Genomic DNA, 24,019 nt, shown 5'->3' on the forward strand with positions numbered 1-24,019 from the left:
CTGAAAGAACCCCTCTAAAAAAAAATCAACAATGAAGAAATCACTCTCACCCAAGAGGGTGAAGACGCAAAAGCGTTTTTTTTCCCCCCACATTCTCTCGGTGTGGTATTGCATCAGAGCGGCTCTCTCCACATGCCTCCCACTGCTCTCAAAAAACACTCTTTACGATCATTTTGCAACGCAGGGAAAAAGAGAGAGAGAGAGAGAGAGAGAGGGAAGGGGGGTGCAAGAGATGGAGGGAGAAAGAGAGAGAGGGACTGTGAGAGAGGGAGAGTGACTGCCCAATGCTGTTCTCATCTTTTTGGGGCGGTAAACCTCAGGCTCTGACGCACTTGGGCCCCCTCCTCTGGGATTCAGGCCTTGGTTCTTGAAAGAGTGCCAATGTTTTCTTGGCCCTGCTTGTTTATTTTCATATTATTCAGATGGGAAACGCTCTCTCGTCTCTCCCCGCGTGTTGAGGTGAAGTCCTGTTGTGGGTTTGTGAGATCCACTGAGGAGGGGGCGAAAAAAAAAAAAAAAGGAAAAAAAAACCCCACTGCCACCAAAAAAAAAGTTTTTTTAGGGTTCTTAGAATTCTGTTCCTTTTACGTACTTTTACGTATTCTCATAATTTGTCCTTATTTCCTGTTCTTTTTTTTTTAGTTCTGATTCTTTTTCTTTACCTGCCCAAAAAAGATAGATGATGATGGCCCATCTACGTCATGGTACCTTGGTAGATCGTGACTAGTGGCACAAAAAAGAGCTAGATTTGCCAACACAAAAAATGCTCCATCTAATCCTCCAGCTCCTTTTCTATTTGTGAGCGTTAGCTGTGTTCAGAGAGAAGCGAGAAAGAGGGTGAGTGAGTGAGTGGGTGGGTAAGGGCCAAAACACACACACACACACACACACACACACACACACACACACACACACAGAAAGCTGGCATTGAAGAACTACATCCCTTTTCTTCATCTTTTCTTCATCTTTTCACCAGGGCTCCAGTCCTCGTGGCCTTGGCACTGATCGAGAGTGGAATGAAATACGAAGATGCCATCCAATTCATTCGACAGTGAGTATTCTGCAACCCCCTCTCCTCTCTGGCTCCTTTTGGTAGGTGCAGTCTGGTTGTGATGGGGACTTAAGTTAAGCGCTTTTCAGTCTTTTGAATAGTAAATTAAAAGGTCCATAAGGGAATAATGACATTGACTGCTGCTGCTGCCGCCACTGCCATTGATTTTTAAGTTGCCATTTCTTGTTCTCTTTCAGAAAGCGCAGAGGAGCCATCAACAGCAAGCAGCTCACATACCTGGAGAAATATCGCCCCAAACAGAGACTGCGTTATAAGCACCCACACATTTTCAAGAACAAGTGCTGTATCATGTGACCCAATGGACTGCAAGAACCCACCCCACCCCCCCCTTTCCGACAGAAAATACGGATCTCGGATAGACGCGAAAAACAAAACGAATGGACTTGGACAGCCTCCTGAGGCACTGTACTGTTCTAGGATGACCATGCAAACTAGTCTAGGGTTAGGTGGAGTGGCCACGGGGTCTGGACGAACTCCTGGAGAAAGGGGGAAGGGAGTGGGAGCAGTTGCTCCCAGAAATTGGACTGCAGCCAAGACGTTGGAGATGATGGCGCCTCTGCCTTAAGCCATCCTAGTTCTTAGACATGCACCAACAGTTTGACCGACCCCCCACCCCACACACACGCCAAAACATTACTATGGTCTTCTGTTATTGGCTGCATTTTGGGTCAACCAATGTCCCTCTTCCTGAAAAACACATCAGAGAAGGAAAAAAAAATGCCTTTGATGAGTGTTGGTAAGAGTGAGAGCTAGCTGTGCAACAACAAAATGTGAATCGTGTGGGGACATATGGGAAATGTATTCTATTGTGCCTGCTCTTTTAAATCTCTCTCTCCCTCTCACTTTGTCTATGAATTGTAAACGGTCAGGAAAGAGGCCCTTTTTGCTCACCTGCAATGGACATGCTACTATGCTGCTTTGTGCTGGTATACTTCCTCATGATGCTTCAGTGTTTTGTTTGTGAGCGTGTTCAGTGCAGCCGGTTTTAGCACTTGAAGGGGATAAAGCCTGTGTCACTTGACTGCAGCAAGGGGATTCGATGTGAGATTTAGTGCAACAACTTTTTTTTTTTTTTTTTTTTTTTTTAATATATGTTGATGAAACCAAACGTCAGGTGAGGAGAATGCATTCTTGGAGTGAGGGGGTGTGTGCGCGTCAGTGGAAGTGTTTGACAGAATGCTGGCAGGTGTACTCATCCTTGTGAGGTTGCTATGAGATTGTTCTCTCTACTCCAAGCTTGGGTTCATGGGGAACTTTTTTTTCCCTTTCTTTTTTGCTTGGTTTATGCCCCTGTTACATTATGGTGTGTGAATCAGGCCAAACTTACAAAGAAACTGCAAAGCACCCACAAGGAGGAACCCTGGCCACAGATCTCATACACATGCACACACACCACACAAACACCCTCTCAATGGAGGGCCTTGGCGCCTGTGAGCAAGCCGGTTGGTTTGCTCCTCAACAGCACAGATTTCTCCACTGGAGAGGAAGGGAGGGAGACAACTTCGCTCTTGTCTTCCTCTTGCTTCTGACTTGCCTCTTTGTCTGCCTTTATCTTTTGTTGTCTCTGAAGGAACTGCCTTCACTTGTATAGAATTAATGAAATAATAAATAATAAAAGGATGTGCACCTCCCTTTCTCGGCATTCTTTTTACCGTTATATCCATCAGATGACCAGGAGGATGACCACACCGGGAGTGAGCAAGGAGTGATTCATGGGCGGACCGTGAGTGCCAGCTCATTGGTGTCAGATGTTTGAAAGCGTCAGTCCACTCACAGCAACAGACACCGTCGCCCTCTGCTGGGGGAAAGCTAGTATTAAAAAGGTGCCACGCCGCTCCTGTGTGAGTGGCCCGAGGACGGGGCGATGTCTTGGTTTTCCCCTGACATTCACGTCTTTCCAGGTCAACGCGAATCACCATCCCATCTCCGCTATCTAAGGAATCTAGGTCTAGGAGTAGTGCGTCACCATGTAAAGGTCCTCCATATCATATGAAGAATCCTTGTAACCCAATCCCTCTCGACCAGATGTGACCACCGAAAAGGAATTACCCCTTGTAGTGGCAGTGTGACTTCACTTCTGTCCGGCGCCACTGCATGCCATAAACGTGTGTTTTGTTGTTGTTGATAACAAAAAACGCGATAAAGGAGTGTCCTCTTCCTTTTGGCCTACCACCAACTTGTGGTGTATCTGAGGAATGCGGACCAGGGGAAGGATGTGATTGCGGAGGTGGTCGTGACCTTCCCACATGGGTGAAAGGACTGACAGAATAAGTCACTTAAACAGAGACATTGCTTAAAGGCAAGAGCTGGATTGTTCCAAATGGTCCAAAACATTTGTGAAAAGTTTGATCACGTATAGTATAGTTAAGTCACTAACATAACACTGATTCAGGAAATAGGATACAGAAAAGTTAGGACAGAACTATATTTCAAAAGCTGTAGACAAGACTAGGAGAGATTGAGCCATTAGACATTTGACATGTGAAGTGATTAATGATCAATTTCTTAATGTCCTCTGAAACGTCTAGACTATGTGTTTCATCAGAAGATGCAACACATTTGTCCACAGTAGAATCTAGTCAGCCCCTCCTGAACACCGATGCACACACTAGTCACAAGCAAATAATGAATAGGACTTTAGGGACATATAAAATAAATTTTATTATCCATTTTTCATTTTCTACATTGTAGTTGCATTTCTAGACACTGTCATCAAAGAACGCAGCTACACTTTTTCAATCCGGACACAAAAGCAACGTCATATCTTCTGCTTTTTAGCGCCCGAATTTCAATATATAATTATTGTATGGAAAAAAGAAAACAAAAAAAGGAACCTAATTGTGTCTGTTCTCTTCTCTTGGTTCGGTATACTCGACATAAAAATGTGGCCAGGGGAGGGGGGGCCGGGTCGTTTGAGGGGGGGCGGGGTTTGACGGCAGCAGCACTGAGACAGCGGCTCAGGGCTGCGCCCCTGTTGCCGCGGGAACCTGCGTGGCCAGAGCGCTGGGGGACGAGATGACCGGCGAGCCAGCCATGTTGCCCAACGGCTGCTGGGAGGAGGACATGGACGTGATGCCTGCAACAGACCGAGAACACAGGGATTTGTACTGGGGGTTTTACATCTAAGCAGAACTGTACTATACAGTCTTCCGTATGTCTCTGTTAAAAGCGGTAGACTCATTAGCTTGAGCCGAACGACTAGCTGTTTAAAACCCATAAACAAACATTTGTCTGTCAGCATGAGAGATCAAATACTTTTCCAAATTCCACATTATATTCAAAGAAAGAACTTAAGCTATGGGTGAAATTACCCAAGACAACCAGTCAATTTAACCAGTCAACATGTAGCTGCATGTATCTGTGTGTGTTGTACCAGTCATCATACTGGACGAGCTGACGGGGGTGGAGCCTGTTGACAGTCCTGATGTGGAGCCCATCCTTGCCTGGTCTTTCACTATGGGATCTGATGGGGGACACAGAGCAGAATGCCAGCGTGAGCACACGGGGCTGCAGAAGCTGGATATAAAAACTGTTAAGGTCCGTCCACAATGCTAACAATGCTAAGTAAACAACTATAATAAAACAACCGTAACTGTAAAAGAGTGTCCACTGTGACAAACGCGGAAAACCTCTGAGGAATATTCTTCGTGCGATTCCTTAAACTCAGTCGATTCCAATGGGCTATCAGCATTTCTATCGTTCACAAAATCACACTGAGTGCTCTTCATGTCATCATATCATAATGTGTGGTGTGGACGTTATGATCAGCTAGAGCGATCACATTAATACAGCAGTCAGTCATGGTGACTGTGTGAATGAGCTGTTAAAGCCTCCGCACATAGGCGCTGATTACATTAGATTCCATTGGTTCCAATACAACTCCGTGTACCTGCGGAACCCGTCCGTTGCTGCCTTGTAGATTGCGATTTAGTTCCATTTTTTTGTCGCCTCCGTTCAATAAACTTTTCACTGAATTTCCTTGACCTACTACATTCAAATTACGTCACTGACCAAAGATTTAAGCACAGTCGCGTAGGGTAGCCAATACTGTTTAATGTCGTAAAGGTTGTAAAGATAAGACAAAGTAAGAAGTAATGTTAGGAATCCTTGATGAATGTGATTGAAATCATTGGTCCAGCCTAACCAAAGTTAACGCTATGTCTATGCCCGTCACCATTGGAAAAGTTGGTGTTGGAAAAGTATCCCAATAGTGAGTCCCCAAAACTCTATTCACAACGTGTATAAGTCTGGTTTTAACAAGGCTATGAATTTGCACCAAAAGGTATGTAATTCCCTGACTTTCCATGTCTGGAATAGTCTTTATTAAAATGCCTTGATATTTCAGAAAATTCAAGACCCGTGGGAACCCTGTGTTTATCGAATGCTTGTCAGCTGAAAATGTTGGTAAGTGAAAATTTCGGTGCACTTATGTCAGCGGCTATGTGCGGAGGCCTTCAGAATGGGAATTAGGGCGGGTGAGGGATCACAGAGCAGTTGGACATAAGGGAGGGGGGAAGGACACTCACAGAAGTAGGGGTGCTCCATGGCCTCTCGGGCTGTGAGGCGTGCCTGGTGGTCGTAGCGCAGCAGCTTGTCCAGGAAATCCAAGGCCTCTGTGCTCACCAGATGCTGGTTCTCACTGTGCACAAAGCGCTCCCACCTCTTCCGAGAATGTCTGCGGAGGCAGAGAGAAAGGGAGGAGAGTTATCGTTTCCAATAAACGTTTCCGTAAATGCTTCTGTACACAATAAATTCCTCATCACGGATTACAAAGAACACTGCGATAATCTGATCAGAGTTACTACCTTACAGATAAATGTCTAAGTACTGAATACTATTCTGCAGATCAGCAAGGTGGAAATACACTTTATACGTTGGGGACATTTCAAACTGATCTCAGGACAAAAGCAACACACTCCTACTGATACGTTCTAGCAAAACATGCGATCAAACACTTGCAAAGGATGTTCTCGTATCTGAAAAAAATTGGGAGTTAAACCCACCTGCCCAATATGTCATTAAACCGAGGGTCTAATTCAATGTTGTACTTGTCAATGTAGTCATACAAGTCTTCTGTGCCCAGGACTTTTGCGATTCGTACAAGCTGATGGAGAAAAACAAGGAGGATGAGAGGGAGGAGGTTAAGAGGAAGAGATTGAGGACAATTGCCTCTCAGACACCAGGTGGCAGTAGACACAAATGTGATCATAGATTTTACCTGTACCGCTCAGGGAAAACCACTTGGTGGCTGTATATGTATCGGTTTCTGTGTGTGTGCTTGCCTTTGCATGCACACCAGACATACCTGGTCATAGTTGTCGTGGCCGTGGAAAAAGGGCTCTTTCCTGAAGATCATACTGGCCAGCATGCATCCTAAGCTCCACATGTCTAAACTGTAGTCATACATCTGCAAAACAAACAAACAAAAAATGAAATTCAAAACACACGTCAACGGTATTTTGTAGCTTTTGTTTCTGAAGCCATCAACAATGAGCATATTCCAGAGGCATCCCAACGACCCCAAAAATGAAAACATCCACAAGACAATGGGGGGTGGCGGGGTTGGTTGGTTGAATTGAACCAAGCTCAATTCAGTTCATTCACACTTGCAAAGAGGGGCTTTCCATTTCTGACCTGGTAGTCTACCAGTAGCTCCGGTCCCTTGAAGTATCGGGAAGCCACTCGCACGTTGTACTCCTGGCTTGGGTGGTAGAACTCTGCAAGACCCCAGTCTATCAGGCGGAGCTGCGCCAACGGAACAGAAATTAGTATTTTCACTGAACCATGCAAACATTCAGCCTTCCCCATTCCTGACCTGAATCCATGGGCATGGAACCATCTTCAGGTCCATCCAAAAACACATTTACATTGCACATGAAAAGCATTTTGGTCAGTGTATTACATTCAAAAGCACATCATGGCCTTCCAATGTTTCTGTCTCCAATAAATGTTTATGTTATGTTAAATGTTAATTAAAACTAGTCTGTCAGTGAAAGGGTCAAAAGGCTATAGAGTTGGTGCCTTACTAATGAATGTGTTACTGATAGACTGGGTGGATTAAGGACACACACTCTGTCTCTGAAATAGAACTTTCCTTTGAATGAAACATGATTACCCTAACAACTGAACAAAAGGTGATAATTAAACCCTCACGGATGGTGCCAACTTGCTTTGTATTGGTAAACCCAATTTAAATTTCTACTGAAACATATAGACTTCAAGAAAGGCTGGATAACACAAGAAGACATTCAAAGAACCTCATCCTTAACCTTCATATTTGAAGAATGATCACCACTGACAAATCTCTGTTCAGGGTCCACTGTTACACAGATAACAGAACATTTAACCAATCAGGAGGGACTATTACCTTTCTGTGTTCATGGTCAATCATGACGTTGTGTGGCTTAACATCTCTGTGCATGATTCCCATACTGTGGCAATAGTCCAAGGCCTATGGACACAGAAAGGACGTAAACACGATTTCAGTTGATGGAAAACATTTTAAACATGAAAATGCACCTCTTCGTCCCATTTCATATACAGCTTCTTTGACACACTGCTCTCTGGTAGTTGCACCCGATTGAACCTCCTTAGAAGAAGATCCGTTTGTAACCGAATGCACTGGTGACCCCGTTTCCCTGAGAGTGACCCCAGCTGAGCTGCGCAGAGCGCCACTGAATCTCCTTTGAAGGTGGGGGAGGGGATGGAGGCTGGACATGTTGTTTCTGTTCTGTGGGATGAAGAAGCGGCAGTGGCAGATGCTCTTTCTGCTTGAGCTGCGCTCGGCTTTCAGTGATCCAGCTTAACACACCTGAGTATGGCAGGAGTTACACCCTCCCCTTCACCTCCAAACCCCCACATGACCAACTAACTAGCCAATCAGTAGAAGAGAGGGCCCAATTTGGCATCCATCCCAGCCAATGAGAGGAGAGAAAAAGACCCCTTGGATCAAAGCAGAAGACTACTGCAGAAATGAGAGCAACAAGGGCCTTGTTTCATTATAAGCTTCAATTCTAGAGCGTCACACCAACTGGAGCCCTTGAGACGTGTCACTGGAGGCATACAAGTGTAAATGGATGACCAACAGGCTGCAGTGGGGGGAGAAGTGTGTAGGCGTATGTTTACATGGGTGTTTATGTGTGTGTGTGTGTGTGTGTGTGCATCCGTGGTGTTTAAATATAAAAGATGACCAGTGTTGCTGTTTTTGAGCACTTCAAACAACAAAGAGCAGCTGAGGCTGGAATCTCGAGCACTGGGGCCCAAGTGTGAGAGAGGGAGGGAGGAGAGACAACATTGAGGAGGAGAGGAGGTCTCAGAGCAGGCCCCCCCGTCCACAAATAAGTTGTCATGACTTTAACACATGTCAGTTCCATATGGGGCTAGCCGGCCATTCCGAGGCCCTCACCACTAAGCTGATTCTCTGCAGCTGCAGCAGAGCAAAGGCCAAAGGGGAAGCTGGCGCCTAGCACCACCACAGCATCCACGGCCTCTTAGGGTAACTAAAGGGGAGGTATTCATGTAAGTGCACAATGCAATAGCAAAACAAAAGACAATATCAGCAGCTTTTGAGGCTTTTTCTCTACACATAAGACTCATTCATCGCCTCAAAGCATGCATCAGTCTATATGACTCAAGTGTAAGGCTGTGGTTACGTTACGAAGAGGGTTGGAGTGGCTGTGTGGGAGAAAAGGGTAATGCAAGATCAAACATGTCAATCGAGACTGATCATTTTCATTGGAATGGTATCGAGCCTGATCAGACATGCATCTGATAATGTTTTGATGCCCTTATTCAAAAGGGACAACAAGAGCAAACAGAGAAGGGAGTGTGAAACAAAGAAGGGAGAGCTTACCTTTAATATCTCGTACATGTAAAACCGTATGTCGTAGTCCGATAGCGTTTGATACAATTGCTGGGGGTGAAAAAGGAAAGAGAAAAAAAGTTAGGTCATTTCACTCACATGTGCTTAGACTTAAGGGCCTAAACAGAGCATGAGAATATGAGAGGGAATGGAGCATTTACCTTGAAGTCTGTGTTGTTAACATGTTCAAAAACCAGAGCTGGCGTCCGAGACTAAAGTTCAGACACAGACAGACAGACAGGACAGACAGAGAGAGATGTAGAGAAGGGTGGTAGATTTAATCAATCATTTCCGAGGCCCGGGCTACACTGGTCTGCAACTGAAGTGTTCTGTTCCCCAAGTGTAAAAATAGTTTTAGAAGACCGCTTTCATTTTTTCGAACGTACAAGCTGCTATCACGACTGGTGTAGCCAGTTCCATTGATTATAGTGGCAGCTAATTGTAGATGTACCACGAACAGAGAGCTTCAGTTACGTGCCCAGTGTACGCTCCCTGTGAGTGACCTGATAAGTGCTAGTAATGTTTCTTTGGCTGAGATTGCTGGGGCACTCACCACGGGGTCCTTGACGATGTCTAAAAGCGTGATGATGTTGGGACCTCCTCGCAGGTTTTCTAGAATTTTAATTTCTCGCTTGATTTTCTTCTTCTTTACTGGCTGCATGCGGAAAGAAACAAAATAACTCAAAAGGGAATGCCTAGGTCTATCCACTTGTCAATCAGGAATAAAACAGGAAATATGATATATATATATATATATATATATATATATATATATATATAAGTCTTTTTTAATGATGACATTTGCCTTTGGCCACACATTGGGTTAAAAAAACAAAACCGCTTGAATTCATAAAAGCTAAATTCAGACATAAACACGCATCCCACACATGTTCAACTGCAACAGCTTTAAGACAAAGAATAACAACGTCCTCTGGCATTTAGCAAAAGGCACCCACTTGGTCTTTACAATGTCAAAATAAGCATGTACAATGGGGTAGGTTTGGCAGGACTGGGGATAAGGCTTCATTAGGCTGGATCTCATCCAGATGGATTTTCTCTCTGTAGACATTTACCCCTCAGTCTGCATCAGTAATACATCAAAATAAACATTCAAAAAAAGAAAGGAAGGAAAAGGAAGGGGGGGAAAAAAGACACCATTTCCTGTTCATGTTAGAAGGAATAGGACCAAGAACAGGAATAGGATAACATTTTCTGTGTGTGTGTGTGTGTGTGTGTGTGTGTGTGTGTGTGTGTGTGTGTGTGTGTGTGTGCGTGGGGGTCAGGAGATGGGAGTTGAAAAGGGAATGAATCGCCTCCCTCCATGGTCAGGCATAGAAGCTGTGCAGTGCTTCGTTTTCCCTTTTTCTCTTTACCTTTAGTATTTTGACGACGACTTTCTCATTGTTTGTGATGTTGATTGCCTCAAACACCTCACTGTATTTGCCTCGGCCGAGCTTTCGCACCAGCTGGTAGTCATCCTGATTCCTGAAGACGTGGCGAGGAAAAGGAAAAAACAGACAGACAGGGAGAGAGAAAGAAAGAGAGAGAGAGAGAGAGAGAGAGAGAGATCAGACAGACAGACAGACAGAGAGAATATAGAAAAGAGATGTAGGTAGAGAGAAAGAGGGGAGAGAAAGCATAAATGTCAGTGCATGATCTGCGGCTGCTGAAGCTCGGCTGCCCTGCCTGCTGCAGTGAGGAGGCCAGCGCATTCCTGCGGAGCCCTGGGTTAGAGACGGGCCATAAAACAAGCACATATGGAAGCAAATACCTGCAGCAGTCTCCCTCTCTCCCTCCGTCTCTGTCTCCCGCTCAGTCTCCCCTCTCCCTCTTTCTTCCTCTCATTCTCCGTCTCCCACTCCCTCTCTCTGTCTCAGTGGTAGGGAGGACAGGCCTGCCGGTGGAACACACCGCTTTGCAGCACAGGCCACACCACACCACATCCGGCTTAGACCATCTCTGCCACCATCCCCATCACCTACTGCCTTCGTATCCTCTCAATTCCCAATCCAGTGACAGAAATGAATGGGGGCAAAGGGCAAAATGCCCCCCCCCCCCCCCCAAAATCTCAGAATACTCTGAAAACTATTTGAGGGTTGTCCCCCAACATTTTAGCACCATTTTAAGGCAGTGGTGAAAAAAATTGACCCCCCCACCCCCCAATGTAAATGTACATCTCCAACATGGAATCACTCCATCTCCAAAACCCCTCTGGTCCCATTCTCTACATGGACATCCCCAAGAAATGTAACATGATTTAAGGACTCTTCGGTGATGGGAGAGGGAAGGGAGTTTGTTGACAAATGGAAAAGAAAAACGTTTCAAATCCACAGCAGAATCCATATTCCCAATCCTGGAGGCTGATGTGTATAATGGGCGGTATGTGCCACAGCCTCTGTATCAACACACACCTCACTAAACACACACTCCAGGCATTTCTAAAACATCTCCCACCCCAAGATACCTTGACATGCACACCCATCTCAGCCATTTGTACATGCCACGCACTGCTTTCACTACCACTTCTTCCACTCACCATTCAACACCCACCTCACTCCATTCATCCATCCATCCATTCATTCATTCATTCATTCATTCATTCTTCATCTGTGGTGCAACACTCACCCCCACTCCACCACGTGTGACTCATAGTCCCAGTACTCGCGCGGCCTCTGTGTGTTGACGTCGGGGTAGACCCGGGATCGGCTGGTGACCGGACCAGACATGACCAGGAGAATGCTGCGGCGGCTGGAAGAGGAACAGGAAGAGAGGGAGGGAAGGAAAGAAAGAAAGAAAGAAGAAGAAGAAGAGAGGGAAAGAGATCAAAAGACAGTAAGAAGGTGATACAAAATCCAGAAGAAAATACATCAGGCTACACGTGTTTGTTTAGCGTGGTGCCCGGCGATGCACGTCACCGTCCCGTGGAGCTCCATGCTACGTCAACATCGCTGAAGGCATGAAATCCATGACCTAGTTTGCATGCAGCCTCCTCACACTGACAAAAGCGAGCATTGCACAAGTCGTGCACAAACTAAAAATACGGGGCCTTACTTTAAAAGCTTGCAAATAAAAAATGAAAGAAAAGGCAAATGAAAGAAAGAACGAAGAAGGGAAAGAAAAAAAAAAGTTCCATGCCTCAGATTAAACCATTTCCTGTTCTCAATAGTTGCGAGACTGCCGAGTTGGGACCAAAGTGAGCTCTTCTTCTCTTGTTGATGGGGCCGCGAGGCTGCGACTCGTACGGCGTTTGAAAACTTGAACTTTACTCTGCGCCAGATAGGCTAATGGCACAACAAGAGCAGGCTGAACTAAATGGATTCAGATGCACAGTTTTGTGGGCTTAATCACCAAGAATGTGCCTCTGTTTGTTCTCCGCTGCTTTCATTCTCTGGTCTTATGACTTGGAAGTGATGAGCATTCTGAGAAGTAACAACAGCTACTGACCAGCAGTTCCCACAATTTCCTGAAAATCAAAAGGGGGTTTCAAAGGATGCTTTATGCTGGCACTTAAGCTACACCTTGGGCTGTGCTGAGTGTTCCAAAGAATACGTTCTCATACATTCCTTGTGGATTCAGTGCAGTTACGGAAAAAGATGATACTATTCCAAAAGGTCCATATTTAACCTTTTGGCATGGCTATGTACTGATGTATACTGAAGTTTGGACACTACTGCCACAATTTATCCACGTAAATTTGTTCCAACATGTCCCTATGCAGGTAAATAATATACAGACAAATATTACAGTATAAAAATTACACTCAGCCATACTCTAGGCAATTGAGACTAAAACAGATAACAAACTAGTTCCAGGGCTAGTCAAGGGAGCTCTTTAGAAACAGTCTTACTGATCCACTTTCATACAAGGAGGACTCATAAATAAGAGCCACTGCATGCTGGGCTCAGTCACAAGGTCTGCGCCACCTTCAGAGTAGAGCAGCTTTATTTACCTCGAGCTTAGAGTGGGGAGGTGGGGTGGGCACAGTAGGAGAGTAGACTACATCCAATTACTCTACATTCAGGAATCAAAAGGCCAAGTCTCAACATCGGCCTCTGAACCCGAACTGAACAGCAGAAGGTAAGCAGCCAACGGGAAGATGCCGGGAAGAAGAACAGGAAGAAGTCTGTTGTGGTTACCGGTCTCCTCTGCATCTTTCCCCTCCATCAACTCAACTTCCCGACCTCATCAATGACAGATGCTTCCAGTCACAAAATGGAGCTTCCATTTCCCATATCCTGTTATCTTTTGGTTGCTTGCTGGCTCTGAACTTCAACATGACTGATTTTTAGGTAGCTTAAAGCTAAAGATCTGGTGGAAGCAAGGCATACTGGACCCAAACAAAGAGAGAAGAGAATCTGGGGTCAAGTGAAAGTAGAGCACACCCCAATGGCAGGCTGATCGGTGTAACAGTGACACCCATCCTCACTCGAGCAGTCAGCGCTTGCCTTCAGGTGGGAGACAACAGATGAGTGAGGTGGGATTAAATACTAAATCATCCTGTTACTAACTCACTCATCAGTATCACAGATACCAAATGTACACATACTTAAATACAGTAATATCACAGGCAATTCACAGACACACGTGTACATAAACAAGCGTCACTGATAACAGGTAAATAAAAAAAAATAAGCCTATGGGCTTTATATTATCTAAAATAAATAAGCCTATAGGCTTTATATTGCCTTTATATATATGGGTAGATTTATCTAGAGACGTTGGAATTTGTAACAGTTTTCTGCAGGGTGAACGTGCTGATTGTTCGCCGAGTTTGACATTTATTTTAATTAATTTAATTTTAAGTAATCAAATTCAATGCTTTAATAAGTGGGATTCAAATGTTGAGGCTGAACTGTGCTGTGTTGAGATTATGGGTGGAACACAGCACAGTTGGGTAAATGAATATAAGCTTGCAAACAAAGCCACACCTGGCCCTGTGACACCATGCACTCCACCTACCATCGTACTGTTGAGCAAGTCAAATGTAGGTAATGCAAAGACACTGACGTAAAGTCCAAACTATGGCATGCCCTGTTCCACACACTGACAAAGGTCATAAGGCCGAAACATTTGTTCACTTACCCCTGTTGCTAGTAAAATAAACCAGCGAGAAAAAAAAGAAAATTGGAGTGCGACCAATTTTTGATTTTCTGAAAGTTTCCTGGATCACGCACCCACAAGAAAACAAATGGGAAAGCGCGGTGTTTGCAAAAAAATGCCCTTTTCTTTCCCATCTTTTGAGGGTTGGCTGGATTAATCAGTACTCCTGATATGCACTCGGGTTCATGGTTGGCATGATCAATACCTGGCCTCGCTACAGGCCTCGATGGAGTGGCAGCACATGAAGCTGAAATGAACTAGTTTGACAACAGGAGACATTGGCAGAGAATCAGGAGTGGGCAGGCCGGTAGTGGTGGAGATTGGCGAGAGCACAACGGAGGAAAGAGGCGCCATCATAATTATCATTTATGCAGGGCAGAATTGGGTTACGTGATGAATCTGCCATGAATCTGCTAAAAGTCAGAGGGGGGCGCAGGGTGTGTGTTAGTCATCAAAGGATCTGAGAAGCTGAGGAGCAGAAACAAGCTGACAATTTTTTAATGTAGCCATTCAAATTCGATCTGTTCAAGCGATTGTCAATCTATTGTATATCCACAATAGATACCAATGATTGATTGTTCTAGGCCAGGGAGGTAAGCGTATGTAAGAATGGTTTGGCCAGCTTTCTACTTGGTTTACGTATTCTGTAAGCAAACTACCATTTCCTTAATGTAACTAAGTTAGCGATTCTAGCTATACACTAATGATCAGAGTAAAATTCTGCATCAGAAAGGTGGACATGTCAGAATGACATGACTTGCTATGTGCTGGCAGAAATAAAAGGGTACATGGGGTGCATTTGCAATCATTAGATTAGGGCCATAGATGGCAAGTTCATGGCAAGATGGCAACTTCAACCAATACATGAAAGTAGGAGGAGGGTAAGCATTCGCTAAATCATTCTTCTACTAGTCCGCCCGTCCGCCCGCCCCCCCCACCCCCGCCGCCGGCTTGTTGAATCACTTGAACGTTAGCTACTATTATTGCTGCAAGCCACCATCACCTACCTAACTAGCTAACCAGTACCGCGCCAGCAGATCCACTTTTATTTGTCGTTTCGACGAGTTTAGCGCCAGTTAACAGTGAATCCAGAGGTTCCAGTCGGCTAACGTTGGGATCTGTTTTCCTTGTTACAAGGTTGGCGTTACCTACGCTAGAAAGCTATCTAGATAACTAAACTGCATCAAATCCATCAATGATGAGCGTGCGTTATTAACTCTTGACCAAGACCAACCTCGCATCAAAGCTAGGCGAGCAAGTTAGCTTTCTCAGTAAGGTGACTGACGTTAGCCATCTACCAACCAAGTTAGCTATGGATAACTCACAGCTAGGCTAGCTACTAGATAGCTATCGTTAGCTGGTTAAGGTTAGATTTATGTGGCACACTTGTAGTTACCGACCACCTCTCGACGAACGATACGGCAATATTAGTGATGTTAATAAAAAAATATATACGCTTAACAATAATTACCCACTGGCTTTTGACAAACTTGTCAGCATTTCAGGTTGACTAAGAGAAAACTACAACGTTATCTTTACTCGTTAAGAATATGATTGACTGGAGGATCTGGCTTTGGGAGATGCAGCCATCTTCAGATGATGAAAATCGGTTAAAGACTAAGAAAATGTGGAGACCGTTTACACGTCATTGCTACACAATCAACATTTAAAGCATTACTTAGTGAACACAGTGTATTGTTATATCTATCGTTGGTTGTTCAAAAGCTCTCTCGTGGTATCCAGAAGGCAGAGGCACAATCTAGAAATCCCAGGCTACGAGTAAAGCCCCAACGCCTAGCTGGCTAAAAGCGCCACCACGATAGCTCGCTAGTTAGCGCGCTAGCTGGATGCCCACTAATTCTAAACGTTCGAAAAATCGCACGCACTGAGAACTGACAGCAGCAAAGCTTCACACTTCAATAACATCATTCATATAGTGTTAGGCGGGGGGAAACATGTATTATAAGTCCAAAAGACACAGTGAATTACCTCTCGTTTCTTCAGGGATGACAATATGGCGGCTCCCGCAGACCATAGACTAGACTCCGGCAAACAAGTTTTGTAATGAAAGCGATGAATGCACTTGTGAATGAATAGCCTCCCTACCTCATGGTGGCGCAAACACAAAAACATGATAAGTTGTGCTTGGGTGGAACTATTGGTGAAATCAGTCAGAGAATGTGATTATTACCAGAGCCCTAGACATTCTCTGTTATTACACATAATATTATGTGTATCATTTCTGTTTGTTTTTATGAGCAATACGAAGTGTTGTGGAAGGATGCAGCCACGCATGCAGCCTAATAGGCCTATAATAGCCTACCTTGTGTCATCTTTATACTAAAATGTGAAATATCTGAAGAACAACTCCACATGGAAAATATTAGGCCTATGGCTAGATAACGAGATGTATAGAGACAGATATTTTATTTATCCTGGGGAAAATTTAGGAAATGACATAGGGCAGAAATTAGGCAGAAGTCATATACACCGCTTGATACAAGTCACAGCATCCACACAGCAGGCTATCTCACAGACCTAATAATTTCATAAAAAAACATAATCTATTGCCTATTACCTCAATAGGCTAGTTTAAACTCGGCATGAAATATCATGTGAGTTCAACTAAGTAAAAAAAAAACAGAAGAGATCATTGGGCATTGTTTTAGAATCTCGGCTAAATAACTTTTATGTAGTTAAGTGTAGCAGATGCCCTGTAGATTCCAATGGTGTGCAGGCAAAGCAAGCCTCTTATATGACTTGGCAATGCCACACTGCCTCATATGGCTCACCGGAGAGCTCTGCAGGAAGTCTCAGAAACACAGAGTTCATCAACCAGTGAGGCCTGACAGATCAGCAGTCTACCATCAGATCTGACAGCACCTCGAGTGCATGTCCATAGATTATTCCTCCCACACCACTGGACACACAAAGGCATCATGTGTGACAGTTTATATTAAAAAGCCATCCAATACCATCGCTGCTTTAATAAATCCTGTCTGGTATGTGCCGGTTATGGGGTGTAATTTTTCATGATGATGGAAAGTGAGGGAAATTGCCTCTAAATAATTACAGTTAATTTACTAGGTTGGCCTCAATCCTTAAATCAAGTGCCGGCCTTGACAGAATGCCTTCTCCTTTTCAGACCTTGACGGTGTTATGCATTTGTGTCATCACGCTACAGAGTGTGTAACAGAACTCTGAGTCAAATGAGGAATTTGAGCATGGGAGAAATGGTGATAGCAGGCTGTTGCTGTCTGGAAAATATCAGAATATAAAATTAAATTTTAGGACAAATGTGCTGTATATCAGCTTTCTTTCCCCCCTCCTTCCAACAAACATTCTGAAGCTTTCTCAAGATGATAAGAATCTGTACTGTTGTCATTGTAATACGTTTTTACCCAAACTGTGCTGTTCTGTTTATAGTAAATATAAAAAAATAGACAGGGTCAGCAAGTGCAGTCTGATGTTTATAAACCCTTGAACTTTTCCCAAGTGGTTAAATGTTCTAATGCACAGGCTGGAGTTATATGGCATATCTTTTTTTATCTTATCGACTGTATAAGAATCCTGCCAGTAACGTTGGAATACACTTCCTTTCAAATGTGTTGCTTAGGTTGGAACTTTAGGAGACCAGTCTACTCATGCACATGTAAATCTGACATTACCAGCTTTCAAAGGCTCTCATCTCGACTATTTTGCGTGAAAAGACCGATAAACTGCTTGGTCAGCCACACCACAATGTGACCGAGGGAAGGATCCTCAACGGTTAATTATCCCTTTACACTTACAGAGTGAAATCCTTTTAGTGCGCAGACAGAGGGCTCCTTTGATACGAGGAAAAAGCAAAGCCTAAATACCAGCCGCACTGGACGTGTGAGATGTAACTCTATTACAGAGGACCACTTTCTCCTATTATCACCGCCCTCACCCCTTGCTCTACTCCAGAGAAGACCTCTCCATTTTTCTGCTTTGGGCCTCCTTACAAACCAGGGAAAGGTAAAACCCAGATGGGTAGACTTCCTGTCTTGTCTGAAGACGGCCCATTCATTTTTTCCATTGGCATTTGTTCCGTCTGATAAAGAGCAAAAAGACCCGGCAGATCAGGTGACTGGTGCGGATGAGGTTCTGGAGGAGACTGTACACTACAAGGGCATTAGTCTTAGCTGTGTGAGCCTGTGAAATCGACCATGTCTTGAGCTGGATTTCTCCTGACTTTCTTTTTTTTCCAAATGCGACATTGCAAAGAAGGCCAGCCACCATGGTTCAAAATTAAAGTCACATTCCCCCTACCACTGCCAAGTTTGTTACAGAGTTCCCAAATTGGGTTCAGTGGTTTCAGATGTATATCACATGTGATCACAGTGCACTGCTAAAAAGTATTTCCACAAAACAGACACAAGTATTTCCACAAGACATTTCCACAAAACCTTCCACACAACCTTTTTTTGTCTCAAGGTTGTAGTGTATTGTACATATCCTATGTTCAACACTCAAAATGAGTTAAGGACATATAATACCAACCATTTAGAGGGTAGGAGTTCTGTTTTAAGATGTACAGTATAACCTTATACTCAATTCTTCACAGCTCTTCATAATGTCAAGGACGCATGAAAGTTTCCCCTCTTTGAAGTAGCTATCACTTTATATGTAAATGAACTTAGCATTTAGCAACACAATTGTAATGGTGATCTGGAGATTCCCCTTCTCTCTCTCTCTCTCTCTCTCTCTCTCTCTCTCTCTCTCTCTCTCTCTCTCTCTCTCTCTCTCTCTCTCTCTCTCTCTCTCTCTCTCTCTCTCTCTCTCTCTCTCTCTCTCTCTCTCTCTCTCTCTCTCTCTCTCTCTCATGAGACTGTCCCACTTTGATGAAGAATGCTGGAAAGTACACCCAATCCCCAGAGGGTACCATGGGGGCATTCATGTCAGTCCGGCAGGTTCAGACCTCACCTCAAGGTTCAGAGCTCCCCGTCAGCGGCCAATGCCATCAGCTCTGCGCAAAGCTATGACCTTGTTACCTGGCACCGGCTCTTAGCAACGCTTTAGTCACTGTAGCATAAAAGGGTGAACTTTCAAGACTGCCACTTCCACACCCTCCCTTTCCCCCTGCTCTGAAACAAATAGGGTATCATTAAAATATGAGTTATACAAAGGAAGAAAGCAACACAAATATGAGATGAGATATTCCTCAAGTGACAGCCCTTGCCTTTGATATGCCCTTTGGGATGAGAGAAATATATCAGAGAGAAAAAAAGTGTACTAGAGACAGATGAATCCTTACATTAAGGCTGGCAATTAATGAAATCTAAGATGAGGCTGTGTGTGTATGTGTGCGTTTTTTTTGTGTCTTTCCTCCTCTTTCAAGAGCCCACAATGAGAGGGCCTCCCCCTCCCACGTCCCCGATGGCCTTTGGAAAGGTATAAAAGCTACAGGTTCGGCCCATGCCTCACGACCAGCCGAGGTGCAATATTCAACCCCGCACTGTAACCATTCAGGACCCGGACTCTGACCTCCCAACATGCTGTCAAGGTGAGCACAGGAAATCTTCTCTCCTCTTAAACCACAGACATAAGGTAATTTACTGCTAGCGGCGTACAACAATGACTGTCATTGATGTCTACTTTTACATCATATTTCATATTGAGCCTCTTATACTGATAGGAGAAGATAAAACAATTAAATGAAAGGTCTGTTATGTCTGTAAAAGACCGAGGGCTCCACAGTTCTAAAATGCTCACATATAATCAAGAGGTTCAGGGGTACGTCTGAAAAGTCATTGTAGTCACGTGCCAGAATACAGTCTGTTACAGAATCCAAAATAACTTAGCTGAAGGAATGATTACTAACATGATTCCACCTTTAAAAGAAATGGGTTTGTACGAGTTTTGACATAACAGAAAAGCTCTTGTATACCCAATGAAATCACATATAAGACTCATTGTATGCCATAAGTTCCCATAAGTGTATATAATTAAAAACTTAAGAAAAATAAATATTTGAACGATAATGTAATGATAAAGACCATTATAACAACTTTGAAATGGCTCTTTGTCATGGTATAGAAGCCATTGAAGGCATTTGGCAGAGGGAAAGGCAGAACTGTTAAAGTCTCTTTGGACCTGGGTTCTGACCCTCAACATAAATCACTGTCTTTGGTTACCACATGGGAATATGAACTCGGAGTAAACCCAGGCTATTTATGTGCTTCCTGGTCGGCAGTGATGCCCCCTCATTGACCACTTCAAATTAAATAGGGTCCTTATGGGTTCTGTGCTTTATCACTAACATTCGGTGTCCATCCATGTTTCCTTTCCTCTCTTTGCCCCAGGAATATTCTCATCCTCTGCTCCCTGGGAGTCCTACTGGTGAAGGCCGACCTTGAAGCAGGTACTGCGAGTGCCCTTGGAGGACTAGATATTGATTTAATATGATCTGCCTTCCAAAAATGAACAGACCAAGTTCTGAATGGAGAACATAAGCGTTGAAGAATGAACAGGAGGAACTTGTCAAGGGGAGGAGAAAGCTGAGCTAAATGTCAGAAGCCAGCTGGAACGGGCATTTTAAGATCTAATTAAAGCATGTTTTAAGTGTCTTTTAAAACTAATATGCTTGTTTTATGTCCACACTACAGGCACTGATCCTCAAGCCATGTCCACAGGTAAATATAAAGGGCTGAAAATTTGACCAATTTCACAGTTTCTAATTTTCCAAGTATTTTGAAAATAGCGCAGCTTAGTGTAGGCAGCCACTGCATAATCATATATAACAATCAGACATAACACAACCAAGTATAGCCAGCCAGACGGTTTCTTTTGCTGTGACGGTGAATTAAGACTTCGCCTTTTCTCCACCCACAGACCAGGACTCCACCTCAGACGAGGCCCCCACCGGCAAGTACTTTTTTTTTACGGTCACATAACATCTGCAACATGTCACTGCTTGTGGTACAGTATGTTCATGCCAGTCACAGCCATGTTGTTTCCTCTCTACACAGAGAGCATGAATGCTGTCTTCCCCCATCAGCCCAACGGTGAGTCGTACACCAAGTCGTCATTGTTAAAAAAAAAAAAACCTTAAGGGCACAAGCTTCTACCTGATTCCTATGGGAACATCAAAGCTTCTTTGTATGTGTGTGTGTGTGTGCGTGAGTGTGTGTATGCGTGAGTGTGTGTGTCTAGGAGAGGCCCCAAATGAAACTTTTAACCGAATGAATCATCCCCCTCTTCCGTAGAATGACTTGGAGTGGGGGCACTTATTATTGAGGCCATGATCAAGTCCAAACAAGTTTGAAGAAAAAGCAAATGGCGTAAACCTCTTTACCTCCAGCATAACTGAGGAGCTGCCTGTTAGTCCTTAAATAAACACCTGCTTGCCTGAGGAACAAAGAGAGATAAAGAAACAATTTCGGGGAAAAGTGAACCTGACTCCTGCTCTGACAACACAAGGTGATGATTTCCATACTACCCGATACCAGACAGCATAGTGATAATTGTAGGGAGAGGGTGAACCATGCCGAGCCCTTGTTCGGCCGCATTCCTGGGCTGAGGATCACGCTGTAGGGTGGCTTGCTGCTGCTGCGTCTTGATTGACAGCCGTGGGCCGTCTCCGCATCCTGCCATGCCATGTGGGCAGGCTGGCAGGCGGAATATTTTTACGGGCTCATAGTGTCACATTCCTCAGGCGGGACGGTGACCCTCAACACCAGGTCCTATGGTGCCATCTGGAGGCCCAAAGAGGAAATGCAAAACAGAAATGGGAGTCTTTTTTTTGTAAGAATGTCTGTGCACTATGCACTATTGAGAGGTCTGTTATAACCAACCATGTTTCTGTTGTCCAGATGAACCACAGTATTACAATGGAGGAACTACAGGTAAGGATTTAAATCTCCCATTTATATAACCATAAATAATGGTTGTCTTTCAGCATGTTAATGTGTTATTACTGTTACATTTAGATTTGAGCAGCACAAGTGCAGAGGCAGGGGGCAATGGTGAGTCTTGTGTTCTCTGTGGCTGTATATAGAGTGAGTAATGGTATTATGAATCTATGAGGGATTTAGGGAAATTAAACAGATTAATAAATGTTCTGTTTTCTTCACAAAAGGTCAAAAACTCAATGACGTACATGCAGCAGGTGAGCATGAATCCATCTGATCATCTTCAATATAGGAATTTAAAAATGAGTGCCAAATACTTGGGCATTGACATGTATGGGCTATAAGCATATTGTGTTGCCAGCAGCTTTTTGATATGTCTAACCTGGAGAAAGATATACAGTAAGCTCAACTGAATAGTATTCCATATGTAAATTGTAGCTATAACATGTTAAATATGATTATGTACACACAAAACAGTACATCACCTTTCATCTGTGTGAAGATGAAACTAGGCCTTGTTCGTCTGCATTCCTGGGCTGTGAATCGTGATTCATGCTTCACTCATTTCAGGCTGTAGGACAGTAGAAGTGACATCTATTTAGTTGGGTGTTTCCTATCTGTTTTTGTGAGCATTTAGCTACTTTAATCACTCTTTGTTGTCACCACAGATTCCACTAAAACCAGCACTGAGGAACAGGATGGTAAAGAGAAATAGAGCCACACACCACACCACACCACAGATGGCTTCCTTAAGTGTAGTGCTTGGCCATGTGTTAAAAAATGACAAAAGAAATTGATCCCCCTCCCTTTTTCCACCACAGAAAACGAGAGTGCAGACTCTGATGAAGCTGTGAAAAACGTCCCCGTTCAACACTCGGCAAAGTCTCAAAAGCCGGCAGCAGCTGTAGGCAAACGACGCAAGCCGGCCACCACAAAGAGAAGATCTCGGCCCCGCCGCCACATATGAGGTGTCCGTGTCCGAGGCAGACGTTGGATCGAATGGCTTTGGCTACGGCAGTCAAATATGGAAGATGATACTGTATACTCTCAGAGACATTTGTGTCTGAGGAACCTTGAATTAGAGAACCGACGGTGTGATATTTTGTAGCCATCAAGGGAACACTGAAGCATGCACATGCACACACACACAAACACACACACATTCACACAGTCTGTTCTCATAGTCACTCCACATTCACTCAGTCTCATACAATACATCTGTATATCTCATAATGCTCAAAAACATTTCCAAAGATCCATTTTATCTCAGAGTCAAGGCTGTTTTTTTTTTTTATCTGTAGCCTGAATAGATTCCTTCTGAGCAGTAATTGCAATTCAGATTTGAAACCAAGAGATGGCAATATCGAGTTGTGAGCATAAGGCACTTTAACGGCCTGGTGAATTCACTTCATGTTTCCAAAGCTCATACAGTCACTAAGCTCTCACTTTTATACACACTTCCCTCTATAAGCAGCACACTAAACACTAAATTCAGACTTGACTAACTTACATTGGTGCTGGCAACCTGAAGATTCTTATGCTCAGCTTTAATATATATCTATATGTTTAATACACAGACGGTAGATTAAATAATGCTTACACAATGACAGTGTTTCAATGAAAAGTATGTCTCTCTTTTATTGAAAATCATTTTTATACACCAAGTATTTAACATTTTGACATAATGTTTTCAAAGAAATCACATGTTAATGTTTTTCTTTCATTGTATTTCTTCACAATAAACCTCTTTAAGCAATTGAATGACCTATATTCAAAAATTTTGACTCATCATTTTACAAAGATCATTTCTGTCATACCTTTAGAGAGGTCCTTTTCATGACCTTTATTAAATTGTCTTAGTTATAAAAATAATAGTTACAGTTGTTGTATGGATAATGCAACCTTCTCAACTTGTCAGCCGTTTGTATGTATATAAGTTTCAATGAAATATCTAACAAAATAACGAACCCTCACACACTTTCTGTCTGACTATGAAGCCATGAAGCCATATGGTTCTAAATGGTCCTAGTTGAAGTGCTCCGTTACAAGGTGTTTTCTCTATCTCTAGTAAACTATTTCCACTACTCTGTCCACACCAGCAGCCCAGCAGTA

At 43.7% G+C, this 24,019-nt stretch overlaps 3 protein-coding genes across 7 annotated transcripts in view; 2 read left to right on the plus strand and 1 right to left on the minus strand.

The window, feature by feature from the left end:
• The window catches only part of LOC121695301 (protein tyrosine phosphatase type IVA 3-like), a 24,528-nt gene extending 21,825 nt beyond the window's left edge, over nt 1-2,703 (plus strand). For both annotated transcript variants that reach the window (XM_042076014.1, XM_042076013.1), the window contains exons 5-6: nt 977-1,051; nt 1,249-2,703. In XM_042076014.1, coding sequence (XP_041931948.1) covers nt 977-1,051; nt 1,249-1,366 — 193 coding nt within the window. In that variant the 3' untranslated portion in view covers nt 1,367-2,703. The remainder of the gene's footprint in view (nt 1-976; nt 1,052-1,248) is intronic.
• A 1,005-nt stretch (nt 2,704-3,708) lies between these two features.
• zgc:86598 (STKc_CK2_alpha domain-containing protein) lies at nt 3,709-16,171 on the minus strand. Of its 4 annotated transcripts, none has more exons than XM_042076010.1 (13): nt 16,023-16,171; nt 11,559-11,681; nt 10,307-10,418; nt 9,487-9,588; nt 9,095-9,145; nt 8,925-8,984; nt 7,440-7,523; nt 6,707-6,817; nt 6,378-6,479; nt 6,076-6,176; nt 5,599-5,747; nt 4,446-4,535; nt 3,709-4,148 (listed from the first exon to the last, which is right to left on the minus strand). In XM_042076010.1, the coding sequence occupies exons 2-13, from the start codon at nt 11,657-11,659 to the stop codon at nt 4,030-4,032; spliced, it is 1,182 nt and encodes a 393-aa protein (XP_041931944.1). In that variant the 5' UTR covers nt 11,660-11,681; nt 16,023-16,171; the 3' UTR covers nt 3,709-4,029. The 4 variants fall into 4 exon arrangements, with proteins under 4 accessions (XP_041931944.1, XP_041931943.1, XP_041931942.1 ...); XM_042076009.1 differs by lacking the exon at nt 16,023-16,171 and adding an exon at nt 15,505-15,548 and having other exon boundaries at nt 4,458-4,535; XM_042076008.1 differs by lacking the exon at nt 16,023-16,171 and adding an exon at nt 15,505-15,548.
• Nucleotides 16,172-19,399: 3,228 nt separating this feature from the next.
• Nucleotides 19,400-23,590, plus strand: si:ch211-133n4.6 (uncharacterized protein LOC797776 homolog). The gene is made up of 10 exons (XM_042075822.1): nt 19,400-19,560; nt 20,360-20,418; nt 20,663-20,689; nt 20,889-20,921; nt 21,026-21,061; nt 21,869-21,901; nt 21,986-22,021; nt 22,135-22,164; nt 22,576-22,608; nt 22,729-23,590. Exons 1-10 carry the CDS (start codon nt 19,550-19,552, stop codon nt 22,872-22,874), a joined length of 444 nt encoding a protein of 147 aa, XP_041931756.1. The 5' UTR covers nt 19,400-19,549; the 3' UTR covers nt 22,875-23,590.
• Nucleotides 23,591-24,019: the final 429 nt, after the last annotated feature.

The sequence above is a fragment of the Alosa sapidissima genome, chromosome 21, assembly GCF_018492685.1.
Source record: "Alosa sapidissima isolate fAloSap1 chromosome 21, fAloSap1.pri, whole genome shotgun sequence".
Lineage (NCBI taxonomy): Eukaryota > Metazoa > Chordata > Actinopteri > Clupeiformes > Clupeidae > Alosa > Alosa sapidissima.